This window comes from Lactuca serriola, chromosome 1, assembly GCF_051521515.1.
Source record: "Lactuca serriola cultivar US96UC23 chromosome 1, Lser_US96UC23_V15, whole genome shotgun sequence".
Classification (NCBI taxonomy): domain Eukaryota; kingdom Viridiplantae; phylum Streptophyta; class Magnoliopsida; order Asterales; family Asteraceae; genus Lactuca; species Lactuca serriola.
The window spans coordinates 89,907,990-89,921,473 of NC_136408.1; the positions used below are offsets into that span (position 1 = coordinate 89,907,990).

General features: G+C 33.6%; 1 protein-coding gene across 1 annotated transcript; it reads right to left on the reverse strand.

The window, feature by feature from the left end:
* Nucleotides 1–1,237: 1,237 nt before the first annotated feature.
* On the reverse strand, nt 1,238–7,140 carry LOC145094833 (kinesin-like protein KIN-12B). The gene is made up of 15 exons (XM_079032854.1): nt 6,677–7,140; nt 6,439–6,573; nt 6,263–6,346; nt 6,052–6,177; nt 5,891–5,950; nt 5,672–5,818; nt 5,456–5,551; nt 5,243–5,385; nt 5,016–5,165; nt 4,812–4,941; nt 3,980–4,726; nt 3,786–3,884; nt 3,499–3,651; nt 2,471–3,169; nt 1,238–1,677 (listed from the first exon to the last, which is right to left on the reverse strand). The coding sequence occupies exons 1-15, from the start codon at nt 6,998–7,000 to the stop codon at nt 1,450–1,452; spliced, it is 3,321 nt and encodes a 1,106-aa protein (XP_078888980.1). The 5' UTR covers nt 7,001–7,140; the 3' UTR covers nt 1,238–1,449.
* Nucleotides 7,141–13,484: the final 6,344 nt, after the last annotated feature.

Below are 13,484 nucleotides of genomic sequence, written 5' to 3' on the forward strand. Positions count from 1 at the left end.
TTTTTTTTTTACGTTTATACCTATTTCCATGTATTGGAAACATCTATTTCATCTTGGCAACACGTACTATGTATTACTGCGTCTTCCCCTGTCCATACGTTTTTTATGAATGCATGTATCTATGTTTTTAAAAAAATCGTTAGTAAAAATATATTACATTTTAACGGGAGTAATCTTAATGAAAGTTGTAGTAGACTCAAAAAATGAACATATGGATAAAGATCCTTAAAATCTGATATCATATGAAGAAGTTACGATGTTCAAAATACAAGACCTAAGCCAAACCACAAGACTTACGCAACCAAGCAGTCGAGATCGCATTGGACATAAGCATCAACAACCTCAAACACCTCATCAATGATTGTCTTACGTAAGATGTCGTGAAAAAAACCTAAAGAAATCATTAATAAGTACTGAATGAGTACAAAAAAAGGACTTATTTTGAAACAAAAAAAAAAAAAAAAAAAATTAAGGACTAAATATGTACAAAAATATTAAGGACTAAATGTATACAAAATTAAAAATATATTACCCTATCAAGTCATTTTTCCCGGCTAACCTGGAATAACAGGTCATAAGGACTAAATGTGTACAGTTTAACAAGTTTAAGGGGTAAATATGGACGAAAAAAAACTCAGTGACCAAATGTGTACAAATTGAATAATATGTTACCATTTTAAGTCATTATCCCATGTTTTTGTTTTCTTGGTTTTTTTTCATGATTTTATTATTGTAATTTATTAATAATATATAATGATACAATTGTTTTAGGAAAACTAATTTGTATAATCACCGGCGCATAATTTCTGTTAGTTTGAATTTTGAAAGATTCATTAACTTCTCAAGCTAACTTAATTAACTATTTATGACTTTTAATTATTATTTTTCTACTTTTTTACACTTGGACCATTTTAAGTTATGACAAACATTTAAAATAAAAATCGCCGTTGTTAAGAGGCAAGTGCAAGTAGCTAGAACAATTGATTACCAATCACTTTCATTTTATGAAAAATATAAAATAACTTTTTTAGTTAAACCTAATGTATGAAATTATTTACTTATACACTTAGATAAAAAGAAAATAGTATTGAACAAACGAGTCGTAAAAAATTAGATCTAACTCAGTGATATTAAGACAGTTTAGCTCAAATCATCGGTCAAAGATTATTATCTTGTTTTTAATTTTTATTTAGAAGTTATATAACATAAATATTTTATATTCGTTAAATGTAAGATCTAAAGAAAAGGCCAATTGTCTCTCTACAAACTAGGCCCCTTTTCATAGGGGCACTAGATTGCTTCTAACAGACAAAAAGATTCGTATTAATGCAAAAAGTTCAAAAAAAGATAATAATACAATAGAGAACCAATACATTTGGTCCCAAATATATAGATATACATAAAAAAATTCTACATCTAAATTTTGAATTGACTATCATACCCCTACCCCTATATGTTGCAACTATCATACCCAGAGAACCAAGAAGAGGGTTCTGGTAATTTAGTCAACTCCTCATCTTCCACATAGAATTTTTCAAATTCACCTTCCAAGTGCTGGTCAGTTTCCTCATCAACCAGGGGTAGTTTAGTCAATTCACCATCTTCATATTTTCTCTTTAAATTTTCAATCTGTTTGTATGCCTTCTCCTTTTCTTCTTCCGCCTCCCTAGCTCGTGTCTGCACATTTAAATTCATGTTTCTTCATTTTATATAAAAATTTTCAACAATAAACTGAGACGATAAACAATTTATAGAAAATGATTAAATTACATTTTTGGTCTTGAGTTTAGGTTATTTTTGCAAATTTGGTCCTAAAAATAATCATTTTACTTGGAAACGGACTAACTAAAAACCATAAACCTCAAATAAGGACTAAACTTGCAAGATAAAACAATTTGTGACTTAATATGAAAATTTTAGCTATATTCAGGGACCAAAAATGTAATTTACTCCAAAAAATTGTCCTCTTGTAGTTTCGATTCTTCTTTAGGATTTCTGTACATATTTTGGTCCCAAAAAGTTATCTAATTTTGATCCTTTCTTATAATTTATGTAACTTGTTTGGTCCATGTTCTTAGTACAATGACTATTTTGATCCCTAAATTTAGCTTATTTTTGCAACCTTGGTCCCAAAAATAGTCATTTTACTTAGAATAGGACTAAAAACGTTATAAAAACCTCATATAAGAAAACAAAATACAAGCTATACTAAGGGGCCAAAAATGTAAATTACTCCAAAAAAGTGTCCTCCCTGTGTAGAACTTTTGGTCCTAAAAAGTTCTCTTGCAATATTGATCCATCTTTAAACTTTCTGTAACATTTTTGGTCCCTGAGTTTAGCCGATTTTTGCAATTTTAGTCCCAAATATATTCATCTTACTTGGAACATGACCAAAAACGTTACAAAAACCTCAAACAAGAACCGAAATTGAAATATCCAGCTATACCGAGGGACCAAAAATGTAAATTACCTGAGCAGCAGCAACAGCTTCTTCTGCTTCTTTAAGTCTAACAAGCAATTCACTAGCAGCCTGAACAGCTTCAGCAGTATCTTTCAGCTGTTCTTGAAGCCCTTTCTTTTCATCTCTATAAACATGTCTTTCCTTTTCTCTTTCTGCTTTCAAACTCGAATATTCATTCGCAAGTTTGTTTATAAATCTAGATTCAGCCCCTTTGATTCCAGCTTTTGATGCTGCTTTTATAATATCTGCAACTCCATCTTCAATTCTTGTTTGTGTTGTAACCAGATGACCATGTTTTTCTTCCAAATCAGCATATTGTTCAAGCATTCTTGCATGTGATTCTATTGCCATTTGCAATGCATCTTTTAGCTCTTTTGAACATTTTCTTTCTGTGTTAATTTCTTCTTTTTGCTTTTCCATTAGCAAACGTGTGGCTTCTAGTTCTTGTTTTATGGATTCTAGTTCTTCTTCTTCTTCTTCTTCTTCACTTTGGGCCCCACTTTGGTGAGTTATTTGGAGGACAGGTTTTTGTGATGAATCTATGTAAGATTGAAGTTGGTTTCTTAAATCTTGAATTTCTTCCAATAATATATCTTTTTCCCCTAATTCAAAGAAGTTTTGGTAACGTTCTAATTCGTCTTGAAATCTTTGAAACTCGATTTCTGTTCTTAGAACTTCCGGGTGGTTCTTGTAATTTTCCTTCAAAATCTGTGTAATGTATGGAAAAGTGAAAGTTAATACAAGGGCAAAATGGTAAATGAACCAAAACATGAAAAAAATTGCAATCCAACAATAGCAATACCCAAAATGTCAAATCAAATAAAGCATAAAACAGGTATACAGAATACAGACAATAAAGCATAAAGATGAAGAAACTTGCAATCAATACAATAGGAATACCCAAAATCTCATATCAAATAAAGCATAAAGTAAATTGACATACAATAAAGCATAAAGCAGATATACAGACAATAAAGGATAAAGCAGATATACAGATAATAAAGCATAAAGCAGATATACAGACAATAAATAAATACCTTATTCTCATTTGTTAAAGAAGCCAACTCATCATCTTTAAACTCTTCAGGAGACAAAATTCCATCCATCAAGCTCTCCAAACGAGCAATTTTATCTTCACGTATTTGCCCGATTATCAAATTGCATTCTCTTTCATGTTTATATTGTTGCAGCTGTTTTGCAGTATTATATTATAGATTATAGAAATGATTAAAAAGGTGAAAATATGTTTCTATTTTTTGCATTTAGAAAAAAAAAAAAAAAAAAAAAAAAAAAAAAAGAAAAAAAAAGCAAATTACAAGCATACCAAACGATTAAGTTGATTAATTTCAGAATCTTGTTTTGTACAAAGCTCTTCTAATGCCATTTCTCTCCTTATAGCTCCAGTCAACACCTTTTCAACTGCCTGCATTATATATATAAAAATAGTTTCATTAATAAAAAATAAACAAAAAAACAAAATTTTATGTTTTGTAAACTTATATAATCAATCAATCATACTTTAGGAACCAACTGCTTGGATTTATCATCATCAACAGGAACCAATTGCAAGTTTCCATCTTCTTCTACTTGTTTAGAGCTTTTACAATTGCAATTTCTGCATAAAAACACTTTCTCTTCTTCTTCTTCTAACTTCTTTTCATTGAGAGTTTGGACACCAATGTCTTTTCTCACCAATTTTGGTTTACTATCTAAAGATTTATAACAAAACTTGAAAGAAGATCTTTCAAAAGCAGAAGTTTTTCGGTTTTTATCAATCACTTCAAGACCACGATGTAGACTCTTAGCCAAATTGTGATTCAAATTTTTTGCAAAATGGTTTTCAAGCTGATTTTCAAGATCCTTAAAAACCCTAGTTTCTTGTTCCTTTTGAGAAGCAGTTAACATTGTACAAGTTCTCAAACTTTTCCTACTACTGTTGTTTTCAGTTATTGGTGAAACACTTGGAGTTGGCGACTTCAGGACTGGGGGTATTTCAGTCAAAACACTTAAAGAATCTTGATTTATTTCAGTAGTAGATGGAACAATTGCCATTTTAACATCAGTAATATCCTCAGAAACTTTATCTTCTTCCATTTTAACAATTTCCATTTCTTCATCTCCATCATCATCTACACGAGGTAAAATCATTGGACAATTGAGGGTAAATTTCAAAAGATTCAAACTTCTTCGAGCATTCCACCCTGTTGAATACCCTCCACACGTGTCACCTTGGTTTCCTGTTGCCTTTACACGTACAAGTTCATCCTTTTATAAAAAAAATAAAAAAATCCCAAGTTAGTTTTTATTAATTCCTCCAACTTAATACAAAAAGGAGATAAAAAAAACATACCCTTAATTGACGTATCACTTCACGCAATGTATTCACGTTATCTTGCATTTGTTCATTAACAACTGCTTTGTTTTTTATAGCTTTTGCACGTTGAGCAAATCTTAATGTACTATATGTCTCACTTCTACAACTGAAATAAAAAAGGGTAGATTTGTCATTTTGTCATTTGTCTATTATAGCAAATCTTATAACAACTTTTCATACCTTTGTGCTGGAGAAATGGCACAAATCATAGCAAGTTTTGCATTTCCACCAAGAGATTCCTGCAACAAAAATGTCAATTTGGAATCTCTGTAAGGAATATGCCTTTGCTTTCCTGTTTGTGATACTTCAGCTAGAATGTTGATCAAGTTTCTGTCAATCCAACATCCATAAATATAAATACTTTTATATTTATGTAAATACATATTTTAGTTGAATGACAAATATACCCTAGCTGTGAAAGTGACCGGTTGATATTTCCAGCTTCTTTCAAACGATCTCCAGCTGCACCAGTTGACTTTTGTCTCTCTGATCCAGCAAGGTCAACAAGATTCATTCGACTTGTTTTCAAGCAGCTCAATCCATCCATGCTCTAAACAATGGGAATTTACAAATTACAATTATGCCCTTTCACATTACAATTATTACAATCTTATTATTACCTTGCAGCGTGACTCAACAACACAAGTGAATACACTGTGTGAGCGGGAACTTTCTATATTTATACTTGTTGCTCCAGTCTTCCTATTTGACAAACCCTGCATAATTTTTATATTATCAACGAGATTTCTAGAAAATTATATGCTTTCTGAATGTGTTTGACTATTAGTCAAATGCATAAGATACCATATAAAAGTGATAATTGACAAATCACACACCTTTTTGAGAAGTTCTGTCACATCTTTCATATTGCAAATAGAAGATTCGGTTAAATTTTCAACATAAACACCGGTTTTGGTATCTTCTCTTAAATGAAGGTTTTTTTGTGATGGATTCAGCAAATCAGTAACTTGTTCATTGTATATCTGAAAATAAAATGTTTTGGGATCAGTATGAAGTGAGAACAAACAATCATAAATGATCATATTGATTATTACCTCAAGAAAAGAGCAGCGACACTGATACATAAGTTGTTTGTCAGCATGTTTATCTTGTTCCTACAAGAAATAAGTAAATCATGAGATAAAGTTACATAATTGACCCTGCTTTTTCAAGGTAAGAAGGGGTTGGGACCCATAAAAAAGATGTGTAAAGTTACCTCATTTATGCGAGAAAATAGTCGTTCAAAAACTCTGGGTGTCAAGCCTTGTTCATCGCTAGATGAATTTTCTTCCAACAATGCATTGGTGGGTCCCCATATTGTGAAGGTCTTTCCACTACCAGTCTATGAAAATCAAATGTACAGTGATGAATTAAGACAAATAGGAGCGTTAAAAGCTTATTTCTATGAAGGAAACACGAAATGATACCTGTCCATATGCAAATATAGAACTGTTGAATCCAGCAAGACAATTCTCAACAAGAGGAGCTCCCACAAGCTGGAATATATCTATCTGAAAGAAAAAACCATTTGGCGAGAATATTAGTAAAAAATCTGAGTTTTTTATATAAAAGGAAACTAAATTAACAAGAACAATCCACTTGCCTGAGTTGCGGTTGTGTCTGCTACATGATCAAAAGTAAATTGTTGTCCAAGTATCGACAATGAATCACCAGAAGTCTTCTGAACAATCGTTTCTCCCTCTTCATTTTTACTCTGTGGTCGCACTCTTACAATAACCTAAAGAAAAACTTCAGATTCAGCTGACATTTTGTAAGGCTGCAAACTGTAAACATTTTCCAGCAAAAAAAAAAACACTGGATTAGGGTTTAAAAATGCATACCTTAACCCCTGTATCAGAAGATCCAGAGACACCATTTTCAGGTTGAAACTCAGTACCAAGCTTCCGCTTGAGAGGATTTGATGAAGGAGGTCTCGGTGGGAGCAGGGATTTCAATTTACTAGCAACTGAGGGAGAGGGTTTACCAGTGAAAGAAGGATTATGAGAGGAATCTGGAATGACGTTCGTATTGGAAGGCGGAGCATTTTCCTTGGAAGATTTCTGTTTTCGATTTGAAGATCTATTCTGCTTCATTGAACTAGGGTTTTGTGGTGGCATATCGAAAGAAGTCTCTCTCAATATCGGGCTTCTAGGTGGCTTCTTCATCTTCACAAACCCTAATCCAGTGTGTAGAGAAAAGGATTATCCTACAGAGTAGAGAGGGGGGACTGTAGAGAGAGAATGAGAAAATTAGCCGTTGGAGAGGGTTTTGAAAGAGGAAATAATTTGAAATCGAAATGGGGACGATGGAGTTTCCTCTAACGTTCTTCTGATGACTAAAAATTCAATTTTCACCCTTTAACTTAAAGCAAGTTGCAATTAATACCTTACATCTTTACAATTTAAGGGCGTTTATGGATGTGTTTTTCTTAACCTCGTAAAAACTCAAGATGTTATTTCTCAATAATCAAAAAAGTTCTTATATTATATTTTTATTTATTAAAATCATTTAATATTCTGATTTTGCCAAAATTAATATTACATAGCCATTTCATAGCAATAATTAATTTCATAACCATTTTATTGCAATGTATTTTAATTAAAACTAGGATACATCAATGTGTTTTTATTGAAAATATCTATTAAAACCAATTGAATGATCTCATATAAAACTTATTAAATTTAAAAAACCATAACATAAAATAGTTACGAAGCATTAATTTAATCAAACATTAGAACATAAAATGGTTTTTAGAGATTTTTTCTTTTTTTTCTAAAAATAATTATTGTGATGTTCAAAAAAAGTTTTGAAGATTTAATATAATTTTCGAAGGTAATACTTGGTGACATATTTTCGAAGGAGACATTTAATAACGGGAAATTAACATTGTAGCACAACTAAGTTTTGGTTTTTTCCCAGACTGGTCACTCAAGTTTTTTTTGGCGCAATTAATCCCTCAACTTTCAAATTATCCGTCAACTACGCCATTTTGACCAAGAAAATTAGATGAACTGATTACTTTGCTTACGTGTTAATTAGAAAAACGAATAAAAAGAAAATTGTAGGTCACGATAGCAATTACACATATTTATCAACTTAAATGAGACGAGTTGAGTGTAATTGAGAGGGACTTAAGTTCAACTCGTAGTCTTCATTTTCATTAGCAATACTCCAAAACCTTCGACCAGAGTTGTGGTTTACAATTCCTCCACAGATCAAAGTGAAGTAGGAGGAAGAAGAAGTTATGTCAGCCTCGAACCCCAATGCGATATTTTCGTTAGTTGAACTGAACTTTAAGGGGGTGTTTATTCATTGTCCTTTATTTTACACTAACAGTATGAAATTCACCTTCACAGATCATGATTTTTCCGGTATGACACGCTCAAAATGTATTACTTTTCTCGAACGTTGCATGCAACTACATTGTAAGAAGTTATACTAAAATGAGTCAGGTGATCCCCTTTTGAGTGGCCTTCTACCTATCTAGAATGAAATGGAATATGCAGGTTTCATCTTTGATGCATATGGAATTGATGGTCAAATATCCCTTTTATATGGACCATATTGATGATGGAATAGATGATATGTTTGAGTCAGAAGGAGGAGATGATGACCATGACTCTTACATTAGTGGTGGGGATGATGATATAGGTACCCTATGGATGTGATAGTGGATTTTAATGAGGAAATAATTATTATGAATAGGACATGTAATGATGAATTCTTGACTAACTTGTGTTCCCAAGAAGAGGGGGAGCAGGAGGATACCAACTATGATGTAGAAGATGAGGACGGAAGTGAACCCAGAAGTCAAGTTCATGTCATTTTTAATGAGTCAACATACTGGAAGAAACAAAATCTCATACTTGGTATGAGATTTAAAGATCCAGCTCAAGTAAAAACAATGTTGTGCAGCTATGTCGTAGCCAATGCGTACCAATTATGCTTTGTTAAAAAATGATAGGAAAAGTTTGTTGACACATTAAGCAGAAAAACATTTAACAGTTAAATGATTAGGGCACATGCAACCTACGAAGGATCTATGTCTTTCACGTAAAGGCAACATACTATGAACTATCATCCTACAAAACTTTTTGTATATGACACCTAATTTATAAGGATGAAAATTTACCTTGATGATTATTGTAGTAAACAATCTTGAATTCCTTCTTCAAAGCTTTTGGTAGCAAGTTGTAGCATCCATAAAATTCAAGAGAATTTTGAACGTTTAAAACCAATCCAGAAATCATCATTGTTTACAAAATAGTTTTCAAAACATGTTTAATATCAGAGTTTTCCCAAAATCATAAAACAAAACACGGGGAGGTGCATGATTACACCTCCGCCTTCCTGCGATCATCTGAGGTACCTGAAACATAACCCAAAATTGTCAGCCCAAAACTTAGTGAGGTCCCCTAAAGTATCAACATACAAACAAATAACACATATAAAACAACATGCACACAGAGCCTTCAGCATGACTGGACCCCTTACAGGCCTTCGGCCTATTTGGACCGCTCACATGACCTTTAACATGATTGGTCCGCCGCACCGGGCCTTCAGCATATCTGGACCGTCATCCGGTCCTTCGGCCTAACTGGACCGCCTCGTAGGGCCTACAGTCTATCTAGTCCGCCCTGGATGTCTTGGCCTTCGGCACAAAGCAGGACCGCCTCAACCTAACCAACCATGACATGTTGACATACACATAACTAATAAACATATAACTAGGCATCAGACAAACAGGCAGATTTAGAGATCACTACCGCATGCTAACATCCTATCTACCAGGGTACAGATCTAACAAATCACTACAGTACAAAATCATACGATAAACCAAGATAACAATCCAAAGGGTTGGACTTGGTGCCTTCGACCCATAAGTGCAGTGAGGAAAACTCACCTCGCAAATTGAATAGAACTGATAAGGCCCAACTCCAAATCTCAGCTCTCTAACCGATACCTATTTCCATTAAATGACAAATTCCATCAAAACGAAAAATACCCTCAAGGTCAAACTTGGTCAAACTCGATCAAAGTCAAAGTTAAAGTCCACTAGTAAACCCACAAAGTCAAATGAGTCAACCCAGTCGAATCAACTCAACAAGGCTGACCCATGCGAGTACACGGGGCGTACTCCTCATTACGCGGGGCGTAACCTTGCAACGCTAAAAACTTCATTGAGTGCTTAATGGCTTAAGCACTCAAGCCCATACTTCAGATCTACGCTCCAAGTGCATCCTAAAGTCATAAAGTTTCCAATTTTATGACTTTACAAGTCCACAAAGTGCTTAACACAAGGTCTTAATCCATTAATACCTTCTATAAGATGCATGAAACAATTCTAGTAATTAGGACCTCATTTTTATGGCTTAGGACCCCTCCTAGGGCCTGGAAGGACAACTCAAAATGACAATAACCAACCATCCACAATATAGGACCTTAGGGATAAGAAAAGCAACATAAAACACCCAAAGTGGGATCTAACAACCAAGACATCAAGTTATATACTTTATACCTTCTGGATCTTCTCAACAAGGCAAAGATCCCAGAACCACAAGCTTGCTTCCACTTAAAGGCTCCTTAATGCAACTTCTTCTTCTTTTAACACACCAAAAACACACTCTTAAGCTCAAAACACACACTAAGGGGGCTAGGGTTTGCAAAAACGTTTCAAAGGATGTGGAGGTTGAAAAGGTGGGGAGAAATGAGCCATGATGTTTCTTAACTACCACCCAAACCCTAAAAATTACGGTTTCCTCCTGACATTAGTATGTCCCACGTACATAAGTATACGTCCAACGTACTAGGGTGAACCTTAGTACGCTCAGCGTACACACATGTATGCTTGGCGTACTCCTCCTGTCTAAATTATGAAATTGCCAGTAGGGCTTCAAAGCATATTTCTTGGACTTAGGGACCAATTTGACATGAAAAAGAATTATAGGGATGAATTTAGAAATACCTGAACATCGAGATGTTACACAAGCACCACAAATGTCGTGCCTCTGATGGTTCACACCCAACACAAGCAAGAAGGATATTGAGGAAAGAAGGGAAGGAGTTCATAATTTCTGCCTAACGCTTCTAAGGTATGAGTGGCCGAAAATCATAGCCCTATAGGCCTTTATATAGTGTAGTCAGGAAAACCTAGATAAGCCCAAACCCAATATAATAATATTATCTTGAACCAGGTAATTATCCAGTTTCCAATAATCCACCAAGGATAATTCTAGAAACCCTAAAGGCTCCTTAAAACCATCCATAGCCTCAAGGAGGGTTCTAGAATGCCTCTTGTTGAACTATTGAACAATTACACTTCAGTCTCTGCACTTTCATTTAGTTCTTTTAATCACCAAATTACTTTCTGATTAAATATTATTATTTCCAATTAACATATTATTTCCATAATATGTTAACAAATTATTTATTTCAATTTATTAATCAAATAATAAATCAATCTCTCTCTCCAAAATATCTTATCCATTGTTAGGTTTAAGGGAAACCCAAAAGGACTATGCTACTATTAGTTCAAGTTTATACCAATTATAGTTATGGACTTAGACACCTAATCTAACAATGTCGACCCAGTAGATTGTGTATTCTGGTTTGAAATGTTGTTGTATTGTAGTGAACTATTAAGATTTGTATGATTATCTCGTTGTTGTTATGTGTTTATTTGTTTTCAATGTCGACATAATGTGATGGGGTTGAGATTGTACTACTTTGTGCTGACAGTCAATAAACCCGAGAAAACCAACCGAAAGGTTGTGGGACGGTGGCAATCCAACCGTGAGGTTGTGGGACAGAAAAAGGCAATCCAACTGTGAGGTTGTGGGCCGAGGTAATCCAATTGGGAGGTTGTGGGCCATGATACAACCGGGAGGTTGTGGACCCAATATGTATTATTTGTATATGTTATGTTGTGTGGTAATTGGGGAAACTCACTAAGTTTTGGCTTACATTTTAAGTTTTATGTTTCAGGTACTTCAGATGATCGGGGAAAAGCAAATGCGTGATCTTGCACATTCGTCTAATTTTATAATATTTGTTTTTGTGATAGTCTGATTCGTGATTATTACTTTTGGGAACTATGGTTTGTAAAAAATTATGGTTTTTGGTTGGATTTTAAAAATGAAAATTTTGCCTTGAATTTTGAGATGTTACACCATCCTTCATTAAGCCACTCCTTTTAGGAATTGGTTGCATCATTGGCATCATCCGTGGGATGGCAACAAACAACCCATATCTCTAATTCTGATAATAACCTTACCCTTGCAAAGTGGATATCAGGCTCTTAAAAATGAAAAACCTACATGAGGAATCACAAATCCTCCACACAATGACACAAACGATCATGCCATCGAATCTACAAAGGCATTAATGGTCTGTAATGTATTTCGGGAACCAATTGGGGGACTATACTTCAACGAAAATGACCTAATCCTCCTATCTGAAAACCAAAAAAGCAAACCGAAAATCCGGAAATCTATGTCGATTTTTAGGTTAACTGAACCAGCTTTTTGACTTTTTTCGATTTATTTAACCGAACCGCTAAAATTTTTGGTTTTTTGGTTTAGTTACGGTTCATGTATCTTGCTATAGATGGTTAACCGAAAAAAGAATTTTTTATTACCTTAATACTTTATTCAAAATCAGATGTGTAATTTGGAACATAATAATGTATTACTATTTGTTATAGTATGTGCAAATCGCAACAGAATTTGAATTTGAAATAAGAGATGATCTTATCATATGTTACACCATTAGCATATCAAAATTTTATTATTAAATAATGAACCGATTCAATTTAGAAAACAATGTTTATTGATATTGTAATACCCATCCCTATAAAATTATGACAATTACCTTAACAAATTAATATTTTTGATGATGTTCGATTAAACTTTAAACTTATATTCATCCTTTTGGCTTTTCTAGAAGCTTGTAAGAAATTATTATGTTTATTTTGAATGTTAATTATAGAGTTTTATAGTTTCAAAATACATTTATTAATTCATAGATGGTTAATAGGTTAACCGAATAACCTAACCGGAAAAATAGGTTAACCAAAAATCAGTTAACTAAGTCTTTCGGTTTAGGTTTAGGCTTAAAAAATTAATGAACCGATTGTTTTGGTTAACGTTCTAAAATATGATTTTGGTTTAGGTTTAGGCTTAAAATATGATTTTGGTCTGGTTAAACATCCATAAAGAAACCGAACCCCTCCTTATCCAAGATCAAGTAAGGAAGGATATTATCCACCGGATATACATGGATGGTAGAAGTGCGGTAGAGATAATGTTTGGGTCGTCTTTAAAGCAGCTGTCTAGCTTATGGAGAGGTAACCTTCAAAAATCAACATTCTCAGTTGTTGGTTTTGTAGGATACAACCTATAACTGATGGTAAGATCTTACTACCTTTCACACTTTAAACCATTATAGTCTGTAACGCTTGATTCAGGTATAATTCATTTCTTAAAAATATTGGAATTTTGTAGGAACTCGACGAGTTGGGGAGCCCCAACTCGTCGTATCGAGAATTTTATGGCTACGGGTTTTAATGACCCAACTCGACAAGTTGGCGGCTGAAGATGAAACCCTAATTTTAGGGTGTTGCACCCTATTTAAAGGACTTAATCCCTTTGG

What these genes read in the sequence shown, in the direction of transcription:
- LOC145094833 (XM_079032854.1), bottom strand. Translation starts at nt 7,000, where the DNA reads ATGAAGAAGCCACCTAGAAGCCCGATATTGAGAGAGACTTCTTTCGAT. An exon ending in TTGTTGAGTCACGCTGCAAG is followed by an intron (nt 5,386 to 5,455) that starts GTAATAATAAGA and finishes CCCATTGTTTAG; the next exon opens with AGCATGGATGGATTGAGCTG. An exon ending in TTAATCAACTTAATCGTTTG is followed by an intron (nt 3,652 to 3,785) that starts GTATGCTTGTAA and finishes ACTGCAAAACAG; the next exon opens with CTGCAACAATATAAACATGA.